General features: G+C 60.5%; 4 protein-coding genes across 4 annotated transcripts; 1 reads left to right on the plus strand and 3 right to left on the minus strand.

The window, feature by feature from the left end:
* Positions 1-289: 289 nt before the first annotated feature.
* On the minus strand, positions 290-3,810 carry VTJ83DRAFT_6435 (uncharacterized protein; the record flags this gene model as incomplete). Its single annotated transcript, XM_071013146.1, has 6 exons — positions 290-466; positions 525-1,774; positions 1,837-2,047; positions 2,105-3,419; positions 3,474-3,555; positions 3,777-3,810. 6 exons carry the CDS (start codon positions 3,808-3,810, stop codon positions 290-292), a joined length of 3,069 nt encoding a protein of 1,022 aa, XP_070864062.1.
* A 3,598-nt stretch (positions 3,811-7,408) lies between these two features.
* On the minus strand, positions 7,409-8,668 carry VTJ83DRAFT_6436 (uncharacterized protein; the record flags this gene model as incomplete). Its single annotated transcript, XM_071013147.1, has 1 exon — positions 7,409-8,668. The coding sequence occupies one exon, from the start codon at positions 8,666-8,668 to the stop codon at positions 7,409-7,411; it is 1,260 nt and encodes a 419-aa protein (XP_070864063.1).
* A 651-nt stretch (positions 8,669-9,319) lies between these two features.
* VTJ83DRAFT_6437 (uncharacterized protein) lies at positions 9,320-13,877 on the plus strand (the record flags this gene model as incomplete). Its single annotated transcript, XM_071013148.1, has 3 exons — positions 9,320-9,590; positions 9,665-13,673; positions 13,754-13,877. The coding sequence occupies 3 exons, from the start codon at positions 9,320-9,322 to the stop codon at positions 13,875-13,877; spliced, it is 4,404 nt and encodes a 1,467-aa protein (XP_070864064.1).
* An 854-nt stretch (positions 13,878-14,731) lies between these two features.
* Positions 14,732-15,192, minus strand: VTJ83DRAFT_6438 (uncharacterized protein; the record flags this gene model as incomplete). The annotated part of the gene is made up of 2 exons (XM_071013149.1): positions 14,732-14,958; positions 15,069-15,192. The coding sequence occupies 2 exons, from the start codon at positions 15,190-15,192 to the stop codon at positions 14,732-14,734; spliced, it is 351 nt and encodes a 116-aa protein (XP_070864065.1).
* Between the last annotated feature and the right edge of the window lie 4,239 nt (positions 15,193-19,431).

Below are 19,431 nucleotides of genomic sequence, written 5' to 3' on the forward strand. Positions count from 1 at the left end.
AGAATAGAGCGGCGGGGAAGGGGGTTGCGCCGAATGCTCGTCGGTCCGGGACGAGCATATTGGAAAACCTAAGGTACCTACGGTAGCTATGGACCAGACGGCGAACCCTGGGCGGTCAGGACTTGTTCCAACAAGCAACGAAGCCCCTTGTGTCCACTACCCAGACGTATTATACCCCATAGACAAGCACACACGCGCCGATAGACGCCAGTCGATGCAAGCAAACAAACTACAAAGAAAAAAAAAAAAACCTGGAACAATCCCATACAACTCCATGGCTCAATCGGGCCTATCCTGTCGCTGCCGGCGCCGTCGCCCCTCCCGACAGGTCGTTCGCATGCGTCGCAACGCCTGGCGCCGTAGGGATCTGCTTCCTCCCGTTGGCCCTGTAGTGCAAGACAATATCGTTCCCGCCCCGCCAGATGTGCGTCCGGAGCGTGGCCAGCGTCATCTTGACCGGCAGAAGCTGTCCAGCACCATCCGTTAGCCACCCCAATCACGAAGCCGCAGGCAAGAAAACCCACCTGATCGTTGCAATAAAGTTCCAGATACTCCTCGGGCTTCAACCCTCCCGCCCCCTCTTCTTCCTCTTCCTCTCCGGCCCCGTCCTCGGCCGGCGCCGCCTCGGGATCGATCCTCTCCGCCACATACGCCAGCACCTTCCTCACCCTCAGCATCCGATTCGCATTCAGCCGGTTGTTCCCATCTGTTGACGGAAGCGGCGGTAGCTCGTCCTTCCAGGGATGCAACACAAACGAGATCTTGACGGGCTCCTTTGGCGGCAGGGCGTTGAGCAGCAACGCCTCGCCCAGCCACTGCGGACCGCGCTCCTCGATGATGTCGGCGTCGGCCCCGACCGACGCCACCGTGCCGCGGTAGATCTCGGCCGAGCCTCCCGAGGTTTCCTCCTGGATGATGACCTTGGTGGCGGGGGGCAGCTTGAGCACGGGTGTGTCGTTGGGGAGGCTTGGCGTGAGCTTGGTTTCGACGGCCTGGCCGGGGTTCTCGACGGCTTGCTTTTCGTATTCGGCGCGGAGCCGGCGGAGGACGCTGCCAAAGTCGTCGCCGAATTCCTTTTCGTGGTTGGACGAGGCTTCCGACTCTTCCGCCTTGGCCTCGTCCACCACGGCCGGCTTCTCGGCCGCCGCCGTCGACTGGGACCGTCCCAGCTTCTTGGTGCCAAAGGACATGCCCATGAGGAACTTCTTGCCAAAGTTTGCCGTTGGAGATTTGGGGTTATCCTTGTCTTTTTCCTTGTCCTTGTCCTTGTCCTTGTCCTTGGGGTCCTTGTCTTTCTCCTTGGCGTTGTCGGTTGACTGCTTGGGCGTTTTCTCGTCGGCCTGCGACGCATCGGCGACGGGGCTCGGGATAGGCTTCGCGGCCTGGGCTGCATCCGATCCCTGGATCGCGTCCGAGAAGTAATCCTGGCGTTCCTGGGACGGCCGGCTGACCTGGGAGCCCCGCCTATCGATTGGCGTGAAGGGCGAGGCCAGCCCGTCAAGCGGCGGCGGGACGGGGGAGCCGGGCGTGGCCATCCCTATGCCGAACCCTGGCGTCATGGGCGGCATGCCGGCTCGCGGCGTGGCTGATGACGGCTGGTTCGAGCTAAAGCTTGGGTGAGGCGGGATCGAGATGGCCAGCGGCGGCAAGGAGCGGCCCGTCGTCTTCTTCGCGCCCCCCTCGTTAAGCTTCTGCCGGAAAGCCTCGTCGCGTCGCATCTCTTCGTCGATCAGATTGGCAAACAGGTACCGGAGCACCCACTTCCCGAGGTTGACTGCGAGCTGTCAGTATCGGGCCTGCAAGGAAACCGAAAAAATGGCACGCAAGGATGCGTACTCCTCTGGTCTTCCCGGAAGTCTGCAGGTTCATCCAGGGCCGCTTCATCCGCGTACATCTCGGCGTCGAAGCAGTTGTAGGGCTCCAGCACGACCGTCAAGCTGCCCGAGCTGATGTCGATCGAGCACCAGGGCGCTATAGCCTCGCGGGTGTTGACCTCGCATTCCACATCTTCCAGGTTCCGTCTGCCAAAGCTTTGGATGGGGCGGCACTGGGAACGCATTAGCAAAACGCTTCGCACGGTTGAGGCCGACCGAGCGTGTCTCACCTGTATGAGATCCCACATCAAGACGTCTCCAGCAGTGTCCAGCGTCAAAACGCGTCGCCTATCGTTGAGAAGCCGGTGCTTGACCAATCCGAACTGGCCCTCGATGGTCTCGACGGGCAGGTGGTGGACCGGCTCGACGGTGCTGATGGGGTCTTGGCCGGCCGCCTGCGAGCCTTTGGGCACAAGGCCGGGAAGCGGATCCTCGCCATCGCGCCCGATGGCCAAGGGGAAGGACGCCGTGTTGGAGATGCGGAGGATGGACTTGGCCGGGATGGTCGGCCTCGCGGGGTCGCCGGCGCCGTTGACAGGAGAGCCGGCGGCCACATCCCTGCTCCGCACCGACAGCATGGACGCGCGGTGCTGCCTGTAGGCCTCGGGAAGCTGCACGGCATCCGTGTCGACATCTCGCCAGCGGTTGATGGAAGCGCGGGCGGTGGCCATCCAGAGGCTGCCGTCCCAAGCGACGATCTTGCTCACGCCCTCGGCCTCCTTGGCAATGGCAACGCACAGGCCGTTGTTCAGGTCGCCCTTGGTTTCGCGGACGTCCGTCTTGACCACCAACCCGGAGCGGTCGCCGCTGTAGAAGACGTTCAAGCCCGGGTCGTCGGAAAAGAGCGACCAGACGCTGTGGTCATGCATGGTGAGGGTGTGCATGCAGCGGCCGGCGGTGACGCTCCAGACCTTGACGGTCTGGTCGGAGCTGGCCGACAGCACCATGTCTCCGGACTCGCTGACCAGGATGGCGCGGATCATGTCGGTGTGGCCGACGAATTTCGTAATCCGCTGGCCGGACCTGGGATCCCACAGGCGCACGATGCTCTCGGGCCCGCCGTTGGCCAGGATGTTGTGGGTGACGCCCAGGGCGTAAACGCTCCCCTTCTGGGGCACCTCCTCGCCGCGGACATCGATCTCGAGCGTCTTGCCGGCCCCTGAAAGATCCCACAGGTGGATCTTGCGGTCGAGGCCGCCCGAGGCCACCCAGGTGGCGGACTGGCTCGGGGTGGCGAGGCACTTGATGTAGTCGGCATGCTGGCCGATGGTGACGGGCTCCTGGGCATCCGCGGCCAAGGGGCGCCAAACCTTGACCAGGAGATCCGACGACGCCGAGACCAGGGCCGTGTGTTGCTGGGCCAGAGCGATGTCGTTGATCCAGTGGGTGTGGGCGTGGGTCTGGGCCCGGAAGTGGGTGATAGACTCCGACTTGGCGCCCCTGGGTGGTGAGGAGTCGACCACAGAGGAGTGGTTGCCACCCACGGTCGATGGGTTGCGGGTGATGTCCCAGGCGCAGACAACGCCATCACGGCCGCCAGAGTACCTGCGTTGCGTCAGCCTTGGCTTCGAGGGAGAGAAGCGGATCGTGTCTTCCTACAAAAGGGAGTTGTCACGGTCGATGGCTAGGCCGTTGACGCCAAGCCGGTGGCCGCCCGGTGATGCATTTGGAAGCTCGAGGACTGGGAGCAGCCATCATGTCAACAAACCTGGAGCGTGCGTGGTTGGAGATTGGGAGGGCTGTCTGGTCGATATAAAGACGATTGACATTCAGGGACAACAACACATCCATCCATCCGTCCATCCCTATGCGATCGGGTTCTGGAAGCTGCGGGGTTTGTGGGCACCCTGGTCCAGCCAATTGCAGGCAAACGATATCAGGACAAGGAGAAAAGGGACAAACCGTAGCTGATTCTTTGGCGCGCCTTTTTGGCCATGTCAGAGACCGGGGCGTGGACCAACAACGAATGCGTGACAGCCAGTCAAGAGATGCACCAAGAAAACGAGCGGCAGCAGTGGATGTCAGCAACCCCGACTGTGGAATAGGTGGCCTGGTTGTGGATGAAGGTCGGAATGGCCGACCCCTCGTCCGTCCTCAAGCTGCGGTTTGTTTACCCGGGTTTCTTGGACAACGGGACAACAGGAGAGAGGGATGCAGCCCACAAGTTCCCCGGCCTGGATTGTTCACGAAGCCAGCACAGGAATAAGAGAAATAGAAGAGAAAGAAGAACGCTTCACAAACAACGTCCAAGCAGCTGATCCGAGAAAGTCGCACCGGGGTCCGGGTCTCGTTGGTTTGAATGGGACGCGCCAAGCTTTCGTCAGGGGACCGACCGGGCTTGGCATGCAACGGCCCGAGATCCATGGATATGGGGGTGATGTTGGGTGTTAGAGACCGACATTCACTCCATCACTCCATCTTCTACGCATTCCCTGGCATTTCTTCTTTTCATTGTGGGCATCCATCAGAGCGCTTCGCAATGAATACATTGCTTACTGGTTCTGCTGTATGTACTATCAGCGGGTTTACCAAACATATGGCGAAATAGATGGCGAAAGCAAATCTAAAGGGTTGCATCCACCTATAAGCTCAACCCCCCCCCCCCCCTTCCCCCTTCCCCCTTATTATGCGTTACTTGATGAAGAGCGCAGAAGAGCTTCCTCAGTCACATGGCCGTCATCAACAAGTCGAGGTTCTGCCGTTGGCATGCATATATATTCTCGTGGGCTCGGTCCTACATAGTTACTCCGATATGCATCCGATATACACGGACATTATATCCCACTCGCCGAGCCTAGCATACAAACACCATACACCTTCACAATTCCTGCACAATACCACTCTCAACGCCGTGCTCCTGCTCCTTTTCTCCCAGACTCTCTCGCATCCCGTCGCTATAATTAACAGGAACAACAAAGGATCTCTTCCGCTTCACTCCCACCGTCATCTCACCTCCTCATCAGCTGTCTTTTCCTCTTCATCACCGTAACACGAAGACGACCTCTGGTCTCCCGCTTCCTCCTCCTCCTTCTCATCACCGTAGTATGACGACGACCTCTTCGCCACCCCTTCCGCATCATAAACAACAACACCTGCGACACCCAGCTCCACCGATCCCCTGCTGCCGGCGCTCACCTGTCGCATCGACAACCTCTCCGGGTCCAACAAAGGGAACATCCTGTCAGGATCTTGCATCCCCTGTTGCTGACGTGCCTGGGACGACACCCCGCCATCGTAATGATAGGTTTGGCCTTGCTCCCCTGCCGTGGCATTCATATCGCACACCATCGAAAACCGTGCCGCACCCTCGGGGTCGTAGGGGCTCAGCATGGGGTAGCACGTAAACTCGCCTGTCGCTGGGTAGCACAGGACGGAGTCGCGGTTGGTAATTACTGTGGTGGCTGGAGTGGTGGGACGAAGAGGAGGGAGTGGCGGGAGGGGTCTGTCCGTGGGTGCCCCGGCGGTCGTCGTGGTGGCGACTGTCTGTCTCTGGGATGTCAAAGAGCCCTGCTTCTTGGTTTGCTCCGCCTTCTGCCCGTTGGTTGGCTTCAGGGCAGGTGTGTCAGGCAGAGCCCGAATCGCTGCCGGAGGCATGAAAGGTAGCGCAACGCCCGGGGGCGGAGACCGTGAGCCTGCGGCGGCCAGCCTCGAAGCAAAGCTCCGTGGCCGTGACGGACAAAGGTCAGGCAGTTTGCTCTGGCGGGCCGTTGTATCGCAGACTGAGTCTTGCATGGGGTTCGAGGCTCTGGTGTAGTAAACAGGGTGGAGGGAGGCAGGTGAGCGGGCGATCTTGGTGTCTCTGGCTTTGTCGCCTGGGTGGGATTCCGCTTGGTCAGCTCGTGCCGTCGTCGGGTCGTTTTGGCTTTGTGGGCAGCTCGTTGTCTCGCTCAGCGGCGGTTCAGGCTTACGCAAAGAATACAGCGCAGTCTTGTCCTGCGGGATCGCCGCAGTCGGGCCCTGAAACGCAGCTACCATAGACATGGTGAGTGTCTGTTCTGTTGGGGTGAAAGGGCCCGTGCTTACCCTGTGCTACGGCCTTCTTCTTGGGCGACAATATCGAAGCCGATCTCTTCAGTGTCGACTTGAGTCCGCCGAGCTTGCTCACGGCCGACTTGCTCTCGCTCCCCTTCTCCTCGGGAGGCTTGCATGGCCTGATCTTCCCCATGTTGGGCTTTTCCGTGTAGGAGACCGTCATCGGAATGCTGAGCGTTGGTCGTGGCAACAAAGTCATCTTGCTCATAAACAACGGCCAACTGGATGAGAACAGGCCATGCTTTGGTTTGGGCGGCTTTTGTGGTGTTGGGCTTTTTGCTGGCTGGCGATGCGGCAGGTCTGCGGTGAAAGAAGTTTCAGAAAGCCGGTGAAATATTTTTGGGGTTTTCTCTTTTCTGTCCGGCCTTGCAGTTTGGGGCTCGAATACATTCTCCATTCTCGATTCCGGAGTGCGTGCCCGTGGGTGAGCGGTGTTCCAATTCTCTGGGAGCGCTGGCCGAGCCGAGACCGCGATCCGGGAGGGGGACTCTGCATAGCTCTCCCGGATCGTATCCAATGAGCTCTGCTGGCGTGCCGTGGCTGTGACGATTGTCCTACTTGTTGTCATGCTCTGCGACTTGGCGACCGCCAGCGAGTCTTTGGCCCGGGCCTCAAGCTCCCGAACGATCTCCTTATGAGCCGGGGTGGCAGGAGGCGGCGGCGGCGGCGGGGTCCGGGTCGGGGTCGGAGGCGCCGGTGCTGCCTTTTCGCAACTTCCCGACGACGATGACAACGACGTCGTCGCCGTTGACCAGCCTCTCTTTCGGGCCATAGGGAAATCCCCACCTCCTAGCACAATGAGGTGAGTTTCTGAAGGGGCTTCTCAATTCTGTTTCGTCCAGGCGGAATGAAACACTTACGCCCGACATCGCCAAGCTTGCGCTCCATCTCGTCGATATCCTCCGGGGTGATGAGGCCTTTATCCTCGATCGCTGGTTAGAGTTAGCAGTCAACCGACCGGGGGCGCGCAAGGCGTGTTGGTTGTTTACATTTTCTCTTCTTTGGAGACCCCATGGTGCTCAACAGATGGTGGAGATTCCCTTTAAGGAGCTGGGAAAAGACAGATAGTCAACAAGAGACAGCGGAAAATGAATTGCTGTGATTGGATTCGAGATCGATAAACAAAACGTGGGTGAGAAAATTGGCAGCGGTTACAGCTTTAGGGGAAGGTATTGGACCCAACCATGGACAGAGCGCAATGGTTGGTTCTCAGAGACGTGAGAGCACAAGCCGGCGGCATCCGTATCCCTAGCAGTGATACGTCTTGGGGAGTTTGGCGTCTCTTGGGATTCGATGCAGTTTCACAGACCACCGCGGGGCAGAACACAAACTCGCTATGCGGTGGTTTCTTCAGACCAAGGCATTTCGGAGTTGGGAAGCCTGTTCACGGCCTGTGAATCAGATAACTCCACATCCCGGCCTCCCACCGGCTTCTAGACTTCTATAAGTCTATCGTGTTGTACAAACCACAGAGTCTACTTCTAGAATTACATGCCCTCTCATCAAGAAGCCTCCGCTTTCAGCTCTGTCGAGGCCCCTGCCTGATCCCTCTCCTCCCTCCCGACGTACTTCACCAAGTAATCCGCCGCCAAGCCAGCCGTGATGACGCCGCCCGTGATCCAGCATCCGTTGACAAACCACCACCAGCAGTCGCTGACGCTCTTGAGGTTGACCCTCCTGATCATAACACCGAGCGTGACAAGCGCACCGCCGCAGCTGCCGATGTAGAAGGCCGGCCCCGCTCCTACGGCAGCGCCGGCGCCCGCCAACAAGCCGACCTGGACCAGAGCCAGGCCCGTCAGCACCTGCTTGGTCCGGGCTCCGTGCTTGAGCGCGATGCTCTTGATCCCGGCCTTGACGTCATCACGAACGTCCATGTGGGCGTAGATCATGTCGTACAGCACGGTCCAGGCGACGTTGGAGAGATACAGCAGCGCCGCGGCGGCCTGGGCGGGGGCGTCGGTGAGCAGGTCGACGCCCAGCGCGGGGAACCCCATGATGGCCCCCCAAGAAAAGGTCAGCCCGAGAACGAACTGCGGATAGTACGTGACCCGCTTGGCGAGCGGATAGGTCGCCACAAACAGCAGGCTCGGAGTCGCGTAGAAGAAGCACTCCCACGGGAACTGCAGCAGCACCGCCAAGCCCGCGAGCAGCTGGCCCCCGGTGAAGACGATTGCCTGAAACGGGGTGACGGCGCCGCGCGCGAGGGGCCGCAGGCGGGTGCGAGCGACGTGCGGATCCAGGTTGCGGTCCCACAGGTCGTTGATGGTGCAGCCGGCGCCGCGCATGATGACGGCGCCGGTGAGGAAGAGGAGAGAGGTGCCGAGGACGGCGGACGGGGCGGCGATGGGCGTGGCCAGCGGAGCGGCGAGCAGGGTCGAGAAGACGCAGGGGAAGTAGAGGTAGTAGGCGCCCGTGGGCTTGTCGATGCGGGTGAGTTCGGCGTAGGGGACCCATGAAGCAGGGAGAAAGGAGAGGAGGCCTGTTTTGGGTGGTTGGTAGGCGGGAAGGTTGGGATCAGCGGCGAGCGGGCTGGGAGCGCTCGTGGTTGAGAGGAGCTTGGTGGTTGTGTGATAGGCCGTCAGGGAGCGAGGTGAGGGGGCCCGATACGCTGTGAGCCCCAGGGAGCGAGGGGCTGAGAGAGCTGTGGAAGTCTGGGCCGGCCGAGGGAGCAGCACCAGATGGCGGGGTGTAGTGAGCTTGAAGGCTCCTGACAAGGCGTGCCTCAAGGGCGGCCTATGGGTCGCTCGACATGTCGCCATGAGAGAGTGCCCTGGGCAGTATGTTACAGCGGACTGCCAGGGGCTCTTTTTGCCAAAACAAAAAACAGAAACAAAAAAAAAGCCTTCCACCCTCTTCACAACTCCTGACGCATTGGGGGGGTTTCCCCTTGAATATTTTGACAGAAAATAAAACCCAAAGAAAAAAAGAAGCAGAGAAAAAGAAACCCGCCGCTCAATGGATCGTCAATCTCACTGGCGCTTGGGGATTGAGCCTCAACGTTGCCGGGGAGGTTCCGAGAGAGACGGGTCGGACCAACATGCAGCTCCCGACCCGAACCGGGCTCCACAATTCCAACGCCAAGCAACGTTGCCCCACTTCTGCCTTGGCGCCGGGGCAGTGGAGATCCCCGCTAAACTAATTTCGGCGGACCTATGGGACGGGACGCGTCCGGTGCTGCCATGTTTAACCGCGTCTTTCCCTGGGACAACTTTCGAGGTCGATGACGACGGTCGCAGTGCAAAACTCCCGAAGCCCCGGTCTCGCAACACCACCCAACACCGGACCAATCCACCACCCATCGGCAGATTCAAGCCGCCGAAGCACTGCAAAAGCCAATAACCCAAGCAAAATGTAGCGTGCAGCATCCAGTGACAGCAATCGCAAGGCGGTGCCCTTTTCGCTCGCCCACCATGCCTCCCGCCCAGCATCCGCAAGCCAAGTTCGATCCCATCCCCCCCGACCTCGACCTCCACGCCCTGGTCGAGCGCACTCCCAATTTCCATTGGGTTTTGCGCGTCTCGGCCGCTCAAATCAGGAATCTTGGGCCCCAAGAGTTCGAAAAGCTCGTGTTCCTTCACGTCATCCACGGCGGGAAGCCGCTCGTCATCGAAAAATGGAACGACCTCCTGCCGAAGTCGCTCTTCAGCGCCGCATGGCTCGAGAAAACATACAACAAGAAGCGTGCGTGGCTCTTGTCGAGGTCGCCGAAGCTTGAGCGAGCCGACGCTGGGTCGGACTGCTGACATCGCCTCCAGCCGAAAATGTCCGCGACCTCGTCGCCCAAACCGACATCCCCATGACCATCGGTCACTACCTGCGCTCCATGAAGCTGTTGGCGAACCTTTTGACCCCGGCCACCTTCCGCGATGAGCGCCGCCAACGCCTCTACCTCAAAGACATCGACTGCCCGCCCGAATGGCACGAGCACCTCAAGCGCGTCATCCCCCCGAACCTCTTCTACATGAACGAGAACGTCGAAGAGCGCGCGAACCGGGGGCGGGGCGATATCGACGACTTGTTTCCCGGGGCCCGCATGCCCGCGCCCGCCGGCGACCTGATGAGCAGCCTCCCCGAGGAGATGCGCGCCCAGAACCTCATGTGCTACATCGGTCACGAGGGCACCTACACGCCGGCCCACCGCGAAATGTGCGCCAGCCTGGGCCAGAACATCATGGTGGACGCGTCGGGCGACGAGAACGGCGAGAAACCGGGCAGCTCCATCTGGTTCATGACCGAGACCAAGGACCGCGAGGTGGTCGGCGAGTATTTCTTGTCCATGCTGGGCCACGACATTGAGATCGAGAAGCACTTTGCCCAGATCAACGCCTGGAAGAAGGCCACGTTCCCCGTCTACATCGTCGAGCAAAAGGTTGGCGATTTCATCTTGGTGCCTCCGCTCGCCCCGCATCAGGTCTGGAACCGCGGCACCCGCACCATCAAGGTCGCCTGGAACCGCACCACGGTCGAAACCTTGCAGATGGCGCTTCGCGAAGCCCTGCCGAAGGCCCGTCTCGTGTGCCGCGACGAGCAGTACAAGAACAAGGCCATCATCTTTTTCACGCTGGAAAAGTACTATCGCGAGATGACCCAGGCGGAGAGGACGGCCGACCTCGGCTTCCCGGGCTTCGGCCAGGACCTGATCAAGAGCTCGGCCCGCATGAAGCAAATGGCCGCCGACTTCAAAGCCCTGTCCCGCCTCTACGCAGAGATCCTGCTCGACGAGATGTTCGCCACGTGCGAGAAAGAGGTCGACTTCATCGAGTATGACTCCAACATCACCTGCTCCTACTGCCGCTCGAACATCTTCAACCGCTTCCTTACGTGCAAGCACTGCGTGCGCAAGCTGGTGAGCGGGGATGATGACACGTACGACATCTGCATGGAGTGCTACTGCATGGGCCGTTCGTGCTTTTGCGTGTCCAACCTGAGCTGGTGCGAACAGTGGCGCTGGTCCGACCTCGTCGACCGCTACGAGACCTGGCGCGCCCTCATCATCAAGAACGATGGGTATATCGACCTTGACGCTTCGCCTCTGCCGCTCGAGCTCGCCCGAAAGCGCCTCGGCAAGAAGTCGGTCGCCCAAATCTGCCAAGAGCAGCTCCGCATGCGGCCCTTCAACGACATCACGCAGGTCAAGGTCAAGCCGCCGTCCGAGGACGTGGAGACGGAGGTCGAGGTCGACGACGACGGCCGGGTCAAGAAAAAGAAGAAGCCCAAGAGAAAGAGGAAGCAGGGCGACGTGTACCGCTGCCACGTGTGCCAGCACAAGGACTACAGATACAAGCTGGCCTTCTGCAAGACCCCGGGCTGCACCGAAGCGTACTGCTACGGCGTGCTCTACCGGGCCTTCGACATGATGCCCCAGGACGCCATGCAGGACGAGTTCTGGCAGTGCCCCAAGTGCCGCAAGATTTGCAACTGCGGCTATTGCCGCCGCGTCGGCATCGGCACGCCGTACATCCCCAAGAACACCCTTCTCGGCCACGACACGCGTCGCATCGCCGATGACCGGAGCGTGGAGTCGCTTGTCGACTTCCGCGTTCACAACCTGACGTGGCTGAAGAGCCTCGACGAGAGCCGGAGCCTCTCGAGCAAGCGCATGCAGCGGCTGCAGCAACTCGCCGAGGCCGAAAAGGCAAAGCAGCCGGTGGACTTGACTCAGGCCCTGCCCAATGCGCCCGTTCCCGAGAACAACACGCTAGCCGCGGCCATGGATCATCCGCTTGCGGGTGATGGCTACGGCGCGCCGCCTGACGGGACCGGCCCTGGAGTCGCGCCCATGGGTGACTATGGCGCCGCGCCAGAGATCGCCAACGAACAGCAGCCGCATCCGTATCCCAACGGACACCACGCGCCCTCGGTCGATATGTCCGAGGTTGACAGTCAGGATCGGTCATCCTACCCAGACCCATCGGCCCTCGGCCGCGAGAGGATGCTCGGCATGGGGTATTACGAACAGGACGACAGCCCCGACCGGATTCTCTTCGACCCGTATCAGGCGCCTCCGCCCGACGCCCTGGTGACCAATGACGAGCCTGAGATGCCCGAGTACCTCAAGAAGCAGCTCCGAATCGCAAAGCGCCGAGCCAAGCATGAAGAAGAGGATGATCCTGACTTCCAGGGACCAAGGTCCCACCGGAAGAAGCCCAAGCTTGACCACGCCCCGCAACGCGATCCTCAGGAAACTGCTCTGAGCAACATGGATCCAGCCTTGTTCGGTGACGGCGAAGCGGCGGCGGACGTCGCGGCCCCCACCCCAGCGGATCAGCCTGGCGCGTCCAACGCCGACGGGGCGGCCCAGACGGCGACCCAGCCTGCAGAGGGCGCCGCGGCCGCCGACAAGTCCCCAGAGCCTCGGTCTCCCTCGCCCCGTCGGCCTGCGCTTCGACACGCGCGGCCCAAGGTTTCGTACGTCGTGGATGAGCAGGGCGAGGACGAGTTTAACGAGATCGTGGAGCCTCGGCCTCAGCCAGAGAAGCCCGCGCCGAGCACTGCTCAGGAAGCTCAAGACGTTGCCGAAAATGCCAGCCAGGACCCTCTGGATTTGGCTTCGGCAGCCGTCTTCGCCATGACAAGCGTCAACATCGCACCGGCCGCGCAGGACCCAACGAGCCAACCGGCCCCTGCTAAGAAGAGAGGCCCCGGTCGGTCTCGCAAATCGGAGACAGCTGTCCTGCAGAGCGCAACGCCAGATCCCAGACCAACGGCGACAGCATCGACCGGGAAGCGCCGCGGGCGACCTCTGCGTGCGCGCACGCCGCTCGATGCCGGCTCCGACGCGGGAGAGCACGACATCGACGCCCAGCTGGCCGAGCAGCTCGATGCCTTTGACGACAACGGCGAGATCATTGCGCCCGAACCATCAGCGCCCGCCGAGCCTGCGGCGTCCGCCGAGCCTAGGAGGCGGGGCCGAGAACCCTCGCGGAAGCCTGAGGCTGAGGCAGCGCAACCCCCTACCTCGAGCATCGTCACCGTGGAGATCCCATACATGTCCCTCGCCGAGAAGATGCGGCTGCGGGGGAAGAAAGTTCGGATCGGCCAACGTAAGAGCACCCGTCCTGCTCCCGCCGCCGCGCCTGCGTCAGGGACGGCTGCGAGGGAGAGCAGCGCGAGGGCCAGCAGCACCAGCGAAGGCCGTGAGCCTTCGGCGGACTCCGAGTATACGCCAGCCAACACGGCCACGCGTGGCAGAGGCGGCTCGATCAGAGGGAGAGGCAGGGGCGCGCCCCGCGGTAGAGGTCGCGGTGGGTTTGGACGAAGGGCTGCTCTGCGCCAGGAGGATTCGGATAGCGACGATGACGAGTTTGACCCGAACGCCGAGGAGGAACCGATCTCGGATGAGGAGCGCAGCCGGTCGAGCTCGCCGAGCCCGTCTCCGTCTGTCCACGAGGAACCAGAGGCTAGGATCTCGCGCAGGACTAGGTCTGTGAAAGAGGGAAAGAGTGCTTCGGCCACCCCCGCTCCTGTTGTCGCCGTTGCGCGTTCCATCGCTGCTAGATCCAAACCACCCCTCGCCAAGCCGCATTCCCCCGAACCCGAGCGCCATTCTCCCGAGCCGATGGACGTTGAGGAGCAACACCACGACGACATCTCCCCGCCTGCCGAGCCGGAACCCGAACCAGAACTCGAGCCCGAAGCATCGCCATCTCCGCCACCGGCGCCCTCCCCCCCGCGCGCTCCCCTAGGCCTGACCATCGTCCGGCTGGGGGATTTAGACGAGGACGCGTCTATCGATGGCCGTGATTACAGCGACGGCCCGTCCGGGTATGGATCAAGCCGGAGCCGGGACGAATCTCGAGAGCTGTCTTCGGACGAGGATGACGAGGCGGATGAGGACATCCCAGCGCGGCCGTCCATTGCGAGGCGCGGGAGGGGGATGGCGATTCGGGGAGGGAGGGGACGGGGACGTGGGAGAGGGAGAGGGAGAGGCAGAGGCAGGACCAGAGGGCGGGCGAGGAGTTGAGCTGAGTGAGGGTTGAGGGAGGGGTGCATGGCTGGGTGCTGGAGGTGTGTATATTTTGGCGTGTAGAGGTGGTTTGTTTCCAGGTCCGGCCTGTGTTTTTCAGGCGAGTGATACCCGTAACTTCCGTTCGCATCTGCCAGGCGTTATCGCGGAGCATGTTTCTGGTGGTTGTGTGGAGCGTTGAGGCAGTTCTCTCATGCTGCGAGGCGTGCTCGCTTAGCTTCCGTTGCTCGTGGCCAGGCAGGCGGCAGCAATCAATCACAGTGAAACCGAGAGCATGACCACGTGGCGTTTTGCTTCGAATGGGTTGATTCATCGAGAACTTTTCTTGTTTGAATGTAAGTACAATCTTCAGTCTCACCCAAGCCTTGCCTCTCGCCTCATCCTCAACCTCCCCCCTCCTGAGGTGACCCCCCTGCCCAGCCACAAGTGCTCGCCTCGTCCAATATGTACCGTCATCTCGTCGATATATAAAGTGAAAAAGCCGGAAAGCCCACAAGAGCAGCAATGCTTCGAGGAAGAGAGGTAGACACCGGCCGTTCTGTTTTCGACCATTATCGAACCCTCTGTAGTGGAACCCCCGCTTGTTGATTAGCCCATGCCATGCCATGTTTTGCAACCTCTCTTCCTTTGTGCGAAGGACTATGCCCTCTTGAGCGACCGACCAAGGGGTTGTCTTTCTCCGGAGTTGATAGTCCGTCTCTCGGCGTGGTGTCTTGGAGATAAGGGAGGGCAAGCAGAAGCGCCTGGCGACGAGCAAGTAAAACAGAGAAAGCGAGACAACAATTTAAAAAAAACAAGAGCCAGGGAAAGGAAGAAAGGAAAAAGAGACAAAGAAAAAAAAAAAGAACAGAAATGCTTAAATCTTCACCTCCTCCATATGCTTCCTCGTCGCTTCGGGCACCCCCTTCGTCCGCTCCTGCAGCTTCTTTATCGCCTCAGGCCCGGCGATCTCCTCTTGGTCGGCTTTCACGCATTCCTCGCTGACGGAGGCCAGCTCGGACTTCCACTCGGCCTGGCCGCTGCGCTGCTTGTCCAGGGAGTCCTTCTTGTGGCGCTCGATGTCGGCGGAGGAGGGGGGATCGGCTGTGTTGTTGAGCGGGAGGGTTTCGTGTCAGCCGGTTGCCGTATGGTTCGCAGCGGGGTTGCCGCGTTCGTGGTATAAGGGGGAGGGGGAGATGAGGAGAGGATCGTACAAGTGGTGTTTTCCTTCAGGGGCTCACAAAGGGGACGAGTGATGGTAGCGATGGACCGGCGGGGGATGATGGAGAGAGAGGCGGTAGAGGGGCGAAGGACGGTAAAGAGGGCGCGAGGAGCCATCGTGTGCTTAGAATTCGTATGATGGTTGTGGTGCTGATGGTGGGATGTCGCGGTCTCTCTCAAAAAGGGGACGACGGTTTTTGGGGTTCTTTGTGAAGCGCAATGGGATATGTCGAGGGGATGAAGCAAAGGGAAACTATCTGGGACCGAATAGAACCAGCCAATTTATTACCACCAGCTACCGATCGTACAGTGACGGCCGACATCATCGTTTTCATGAGGCGGGTTTTCCATCATAGCGCTCGCCAGCATGCCATGACGTCATCGGCCGATGGTTTTGGAGTTTCTCTAACCCGAGTTCAACACCAAAAGATAACTATAAGCCATGAACAAGGCCAGAAACCGCCAACCTGGAATGCATGACCGCTGCCAGCAACCCAGACTCCACCGCGCGTCATGGATAACAGGAGCCAAACGTTGGGCGATTTACAGATCAAGTTCGCCGCTGAAAAGCTGCGGCGATCGCATCGGCTGCGGAACAATCCTGCTGCCGCAGTTGTTGATCCAGGGATGCGGCCCAGACGCTGCTGGCCGGCGGGAGCAATCTCTCGCCCACGAGCAATGGCCCGGCGACCTCCCGGTCGCATGATTATTCAAAGAAATCCATAGCAGCAGACATCACCAAGCCACCAAGCCCGCTTTCGGTGCGATTGCACCAACAGCGCCCCCTGCTCAGCACCATTGGGCGGCCGTGTCAGAGAAGGGAAGCAAAGCATGGCCCAAGCAAAACAGCCGGATCTCCGGGCGACCGCGAGATGCCGACGGCAAGACGGCTAGATCCGGGCCCGGGGATGGGCCGGTGATGGAATCGGTGGTCCGAGCCGATCGACGGGGCCAACGGGCTGCCGAGAGGAGCCAACGGCTGCCGCCCAAGCTTCTGCTGATGTCGGGCCACAGGGGCCGGGCCCGCGCTCTAACGGTTGAGAAGGTGGTCAGCGACAGCGCATCTTTGTCAGATGGGCCCTTGAACGCGCGGGGACCCGAAACCGAGACCGGCCAGGGGCCGACATCATCGGCTTTGACTTCGATAGGCCCGCTGCGATGGGCTCATTTCAGCAAGCCCTGTGCCAGGCGTTCGGGCTGCCCTGACGCCCTCCTCACGAGTCGGCGATCTCCAGGCCCACACAGGGGAGCGGCAGATTTTTTTTTTTTTTTTTCGAAATGACGCGTGCCCAGCAAAAAACCTGCAACTGCACGAGACACGCGCCGCACGGCAGTGGAGTGACAGTCCTCATCGGTGACCCGTCACGCAGGCGGGGTTCTCCGAGGACGACTCCTTTTCGAACCGGCAGAACCGGTCGAACCTCCCCCCCGCCCCCCCCCACCATCGGGCTGCAAAGAATCGAGCAGGCGGTGGAACCCCACCCCTTTGAGTAGATGGCGTCAGGTATCGAGATGAGCCGGAGGCCGTCTCGAGAACAAGCGAAAATGAACTCGTGAGCGCTGCATGCAGGGGAAACTTGCATTGGGGATGCGAGATCGCACGGCGTCCCTCTCGCGGACTGGCGGGTGGCGGGCGGGCACGCGGTTCATGCCACATGGTTACCATTTTCGGTGGCCATGGATTCCCCGCTGTGCGCTGCTGCAGCCTGCGCAGTAACCCCCGAGCAGCACAACGGCAGACAAGGCAGAGGGAAGAGAGAGGGTGCGAGAGGACAGCGCATGGGGAGATGGCGTGGAGAGGGAGGGGGTGGCATGGCGTCCCGGTTCCGCTGTCTGGGGAAAAAGCAACAAATGATGGCGATGCGCCGTGGTGGCGCTGGCGTGTTGATCGTCACCGTTCAGACAACCCAGCTCAGACATGTCATCACCCAGGTGAACGGGCGGTTCAGGTACACGTACGTACTGTGTACGGCAGTTTGAGTCTGGTCTCGACCTCTCAAACAAGAGTGAGCACACGACAATACAACAACTGAGACCTCCTGAGCCCATCTCTCCGGTTCTTTCCCCTCCGCCGCCGCGCGCCATCACCCGCCTTCCTGCCAAGCCCAGAGTGCAGATGCCGCTCGTCCAGTGGGCAGAGCCGGCAGCGGGAGGGGAAAGAGCGGTGTGGCAGTGCCAACCTGACCTTGTGATTGGCTGTTCCGCCCAACCTACGTACGCAGTATGCTATACGCAGTAGTTACACAGTACTAGTAGATGTTTTCGGCCACCCCGTGGTCCGTGCATCCACCAGCAGCACCCGCCACGCTTGCTGAGCGGCATCCAATGTCCAATTCCAATTCCACAGGCTGGATGGACCGGAGAGCTCAGGTCATCCTCGGTGAGCGGTAACTAACTAGTTGGTACCTTAGTAGCTTGTAACGTACTATACTGTGTAGGTACCTGACCTTACCCTGCTGAAAACGGGAATGGTACTGTACATACACAGTACTGTAATACGTTCTGATGTGGCGTGACCAGGCCCCGCATATTCATGGCCTGCAACAGGACGAGGTCGGTCGACAGACGGGAGGATGAGGACGAAACGGCCCGCCCCCCTGAATGTCCACCGATGTTCCATGGCACAGGCAGAAAGGCAGACAGCGAGGCAGCATAATTACATACTGCGTAGTGTACTCAACCATGGAAAATCTGTCTGTCGAGAAGCCCCCACTATACTATACTATACTGTGTAACTATGTAGAGCCGCAGCATCTGCAAGGGATTCTCGCGACGCAAGGTATCTTGACTCTGCACAGCCCCGTAAATGAGCTTGACGGGATACTGCAATGTCGGTCGTTCGGTTGTGGTGAATTACCAATTGTTGTGCTGTAGTTGCAGTTGCATTTCCGGACTCCAGGTCAGAATGGGGCGGAAGCGAATCACAGCGTCGAGCTTGCGAGGTGATGTGCGTCGGGCTTGATGGAGATCTCACTCGTTTCGTTCCAGTTTAGGGGGGGAGGGAGGAGGGGTTTGGACGGGGGCGTGCATTCAGCCTGGCGTGGAACTCCAACGCTCACAGAAACACAACCATCTCTTCCGACACAACTTCCCGTTCTTAGGCTCTTGCAGCTGGCCCTGATGACGAGGGATTCTTCCAACGAGAGGTGAGGTTGGGGATGGACATCCTCCATGGGACGGGAGGATGTGCGCATGGCGCTTGTTCGCGGCTGGCAATTTTACTTCCCCCCCCCCCCGCCTCCCCCTTCCTTTCGAAACACAAAGCCGTGATCCCAACCTTGACCCTGGCTAACCTTCTAGGGCAAGCCGAGAAATCGGGTCGAAACCCGAACAAGAACCCCTCGATGCCCCTCTCTCCCTCGCTAGATTCATGACAAGCGGGACTAACGCTAGCACCGAGCGACCGGCTCGCTCCACTAGTCCGGTGACCCCTCATCGACGGTGACAAGCTCTCAGCACGCATCGGCGCGCCGGAACGAGCGAGCGTGTTCGCTGGACGTTGTGTGTTGGCACAGCCCGATTCGAACCGCTGAGGAGGGAGGAAGCGACGCCAGCAATGCAACGTCGAGAAAACCAGGCGGATGACCAGCCACCACGGTTCCTGCCCCCTTTGTCACCCCACACAAATGAGAACCATATTGTCCACCCTCACGTCCGGCAGTGAGTTAACTAGCCCTGGGCTGCTGCTTTGCGACCCGAAAGCCCTATCGGCCGGCGGCCTTGGCGGAGCCCTCTTCGAGTCAGCGACTTCGGGGGGGCGAGCGGTGAAGCCCGGCCGACTCGCGCTGTTTGTGTTTGGGGATGGTTCATGCCATGGGGGCCATTGGGCCGCCGGCCCGTGCTCGTTGATGGCTCCTTTGCGGATTTGGATTTTGACGTACGTCGCTTTAATGCCCGTGGATCTGGTATTTTTGTCCCTCGATCGCCCTACGCTCGCTTGTCGCCGTCCTGGCGGCTGACGACCGGCAGCCAGGGACCGGGCTGTAAAGTCAATTCGGCGCTTGCGGCCACGATCAGCGACACCAGCCAGGATGTCAACATCAGAGGATCCCAGCATCCCAATCGGCCGCAAACCGCGTGAATTATGCGCAGGTTTTTGTACCTTGTAACAACGGACCGATGTTGCGAACCGGGGCCGATGGGAATACCATCGTCAGACGGCTTCAATGCTGCATGTACACCGTGGTGTGCTTAGGTATGCCACGTTGAGATTCCAGACCCGGGTGGGGGTTCTCGTGCGCGCCAGAGAGCGGGAGAGCGTGTTACAGTTCAGACACACACCTCCCGGGCGAGACCAGAAACCGGCCGGCCTTTCCGGCCGCCATGGTCGCTGCCGCCGCTGCGTGTTGTTTGTTT

This window comes from Remersonia thermophila, chromosome 6 (assembly GCF_042764415.1).
Source record: "Remersonia thermophila strain ATCC 22073 chromosome 6, whole genome shotgun sequence".
NCBI classification, from domain to species: Eukaryota; Fungi; Ascomycota; class Sordariomycetes; order Sordariales; family Chaetomiaceae; genus Remersonia; species Remersonia thermophila.